Below are 3,536 nucleotides of genomic sequence, written 5' to 3' on the forward strand. Positions count from 1 at the left end.
CATTTGCTATAGAGGAAGGAGGGCAGAGGGGACCTGGAGAGCAGTCACACAAATAGGGTCCCAGCGAGTACAGGCAGGGATCGTTTGCACACCTGCCTTTCCTGGAATTGTTTGGGTTCCTTGTTTTCTCAGGTTCACATGCAGTTTCCCTGGATCCTAGAAACACCTACCCGGTGTCAACTGTATCAGCTCTGGGATGGTCTCTCAGAGGCCATTTCACAGTGATGAATGTGACAGGGCTCATGTGGGTCGCTGAGTCTGCACCTATTTTACGTGCACCTGCAGTCTCCAGAAGGTGAATTTAAAACCCTGTTAGAACACTCTAGAAGTTCTGGCTTACACTCAGATTTGAGCTCTGATTTTTTTTTTAAGAGAAGGAAGATTGCCTTTCTCCTCGTTGGGCGTCTGAAGGCAAGATGGGTCACCAGCAGCTCTACTGGAGTCACCCACGGAAGTTCGGCCAGGGTTCCCGCTCTTGCCGCGTCTGCTCCAACCGCCACGGTCTGATCCGCAAATACGGGCTGAACATGTGCCGCCAGTGCTTCCGGCAGTACGCGAAGGACATAGGCTTCATTAAGTTGGACTAAGCGGCCTTGATTCGACTGACTACCAAGTGGAACGAATCATGCTAGTCTTTGTGCACAAAGAATAAAAATGTGAAGAACTTAAAAAAAAAAAAAAAGAGAGAAGGAAGATTAAAACCCTTCTTAATGGCCACTGTACATCACCCTGTGCTGGACTTCAGGGACACACACACAAACATCACTGTCATTACAGAAGGAAGTGGGTGACTTTTCTCAGAAAACACAATCTTTTACAGCAGTGGTTCTCAGCCTTCTTAAGGCTGCACCCCTTTAATACAGTTCTTCATGTTGTGGTGACACCCCTCCCCCGACCATAAAATTATTTTTGTTGCTACTTCATGACTGTAATTTTGCTACTGTTATGAATCATAATGTAGATATGTGATAGGCAGGATATCCGATATGTGACCCCTGTGAAAAGGTCATTTGAGAAAAGGTCATTTGACCCCCAACGGGGTTGAGAACCACTGTTCTACAGTATTCTGTGTTGGATAGACAATACTTTATAGTCTGAAATCCTAAATTGCATCAAGAAATGTAAGGGGTGAGACATGGCTCACCAGCAGTGCTTGCCTGTCAACAAGGATCTGTATTTGATCCCCAGAACTGAAAAACAGAAATGAACAGGAAATTCAATTTTTAAGTCAATGAGAAATCATTGATTTAGCTACTCACAAAAAGAAGTTTACATATACATAATTATGATGTAATAAAGTATAGATTAGTAGATTCACACTTATTTTGCGAAGGCGTGCTGGTTAGTTTTAACTGTCAACTTTATACAAATATATATATATATGTGTGTGTGGATGGGAGTGTTTGTGTGAATTCCAGAGTGCATGCGCAAGGATTCATCAACTTCCCCTATGAGCCATCCCCTTCACCTATGTTTGTATTTGTAAGACAATATTTCGCTCTGTAGCCTAGGCTGGCCTCAAACTTACAGCAAACCTCTTGTCTCAGCCTCGAAAGCTCTAACATTATAGGCATAAGCCACCACACCCAGTTGCATTAGCTTTATTGTTTAAAAAAACGCATTACTGAAGTACAATGTACATGGGACAGGCTGCAAATACCCCAAGTGTACAATTTAACCAGAGGCAGGATCACTGCAATGAAACCAGCTCAAGAATGAAGATAATGACCACACATCCACCATCCACTGCCCCAAGTTTCCTCTATCTCTTTTCCTCCTCCCTCTATGCTCATCCTAAAACATCTTCTATTTTCCTTTGAAATAAGTCAGAGGGCCAGAGAGATGGCTCAGTTGGTAAAGAGCTTGTCCTGCAAGCCTGAGGATTTGAATTCAATCTCCCAGAACCCAGAGTAAAGTGTCCACACAGGACAGCAGGCTCCTATGATCCCAGCTCTAAAGAGACAAAGACAGAAAGATTTACAGGGCTCCCTAAGGCAATCTAACTTAATTGATGAGTCCCTGTCCCAGTAAGAAACCCTGTTCCCCAAAATAAGATGGCAAACAATTGAGGGAGACCTCTGACTTCCACATTCACACACAAACGCATATACGTGCCCTGCATATGCACGCATGCATACACTACACACACACACACACACACACACACACACACACACACACACACACACGTTCTCGCACACACACATACACAGAGAAAAATATCGCAGTGCTTTTTTTCCCCAAGTACTGTTTTTAGTTGCCCAGATCCATCTCCTGAAGCTGGAAGGCATCTGCTGATCTGTGGGAAACACGCGTAGTAATCTGCTTAGTCGTCGGGCACATGCTTCATGTAGGAAAAAAATAGAAGAAGAATAAAATGCAAGCAAATTCCAAGAGAGCGGAGAACATAGTTGACTTGTTTAAGAAGCATAAGGAGAAGTATTTGCCTCAGCTTTAAGCCAGCACAGCATTCTTCCCTGTGGGGAGTAGGGGCAGGAAGGACCAGGAACAGCTCAATACTCAAAGTGGCCATGTGTTATCAAAAAGAAAGAGACGGCATTGCTTAAGGAAATGCCGTGACAGAAAGACAGGGAAGCCCTCCTGTGTCTGTGGGGGGCTGCAACGATGAGACAACTTCTCCCCAAATGAACATCAATAGACTGACTGGAAGCTTTAACGTAGAAAGCGATGCTCAGAGTTTAGTCTTTGAGCTGCATCTGCTCTGAGGGGGGAACAACCCTCCACCTCTCTTTTTCTTTTTAATGTGAGAGATTTAAGGAAGAGAATGATTCTGAATATGTAGATTTTTCTATTAACTAACTATGTGAGTCTATACACATGCCATTTCACTCTGACTTCTTAATGAAATAATGAGAGAATTGAACTTTAAACCCACCTCAAAGTCCCCTCAAGCTTTAAACGGTATAGAGTGGGACACTTTCTGGAATATCTTTGTCCCCCAAGGGCCTCAGCCAGTTCAGATCTATCCCAGAGCAGGTAGAAGGCAAGTGCCCTCTACTAACCAACAGTCCGGAATTCCCACCACTCTTCTCTGTTGAAAGCTACTGTATGTCCATCCTATAACTCTGGATTAAGAAGAAATCACGTCCATTAGCATTTTAAACTGTTTCCAGAAAGGATGGAGAGCCATGTCACAAAACTATCCTTGTGAGAATACTGCTAATTCTAGACACCCTTAAGTATCCAGAACAGCCTGTCACATGTCCTGTGTAGCAGCCCCATGGTTTTAGAGAGAGAGAGACCTTCCCCAGGTGTCTGTCTGTGTGTTAAGAGCACTTCCCAGCCTTTCTACAGCTGTGACACTACAGATGATTGTATTATAAAAGTCTATGAGGGTTAAAGGATGCTTGTGACCCAAAGTGACATGTGTAGGAGATTTGGCCACTATAGGCCCTACTAGAACTTTCCCTGGGTTTCAGAGTCCTACGTTCCAATCTTTCTTTAACCCATTTATCGTCTACCATTTCACTGTAGCTGTCTGGCTGAGCATCTCTGCCCGCGGGAGTAGTTATTTA

The 3,536-nt window shown here is 43.9% G+C and overlaps 1 protein-coding gene across 1 annotated transcript; it reads left to right on the forward strand.

Annotated features, from left to right (window-relative positions):
* Positions 1 to 391: 391 nt before the first annotated feature.
* LOC110303960 (40S ribosomal protein S29) lies at positions 392 to 600 on the forward strand. Its single transcript, XM_021175203.2, has one exon. It carries the CDS (start codon positions 417 to 419, stop codon positions 585 to 587), a length of 171 nt encoding a protein of 56 aa, XP_021030862.1. The 5' UTR covers positions 392 to 416; the 3' UTR covers positions 588 to 600.
* The last annotated feature ends 2,936 nt before the right edge of the window (positions 601 to 3,536 follow it).

Source organism: Mus caroli, chromosome 10 (assembly GCF_900094665.2).
Source record: "Mus caroli chromosome 10, CAROLI_EIJ_v1.1, whole genome shotgun sequence".
In the NCBI taxonomy this organism is placed as follows: domain Eukaryota; kingdom Metazoa; phylum Chordata; class Mammalia; order Rodentia; family Muridae; genus Mus; species Mus caroli.

Excerpts from the sequence above, each read along its gene's own strand:
- LOC110303960 (XM_021175203.2), top strand. The coding sequence starts at position 417 with ATGGGTCACCAGCAGCTCTACTGGAGTCACCCACGGAAGTTCGGCCAG.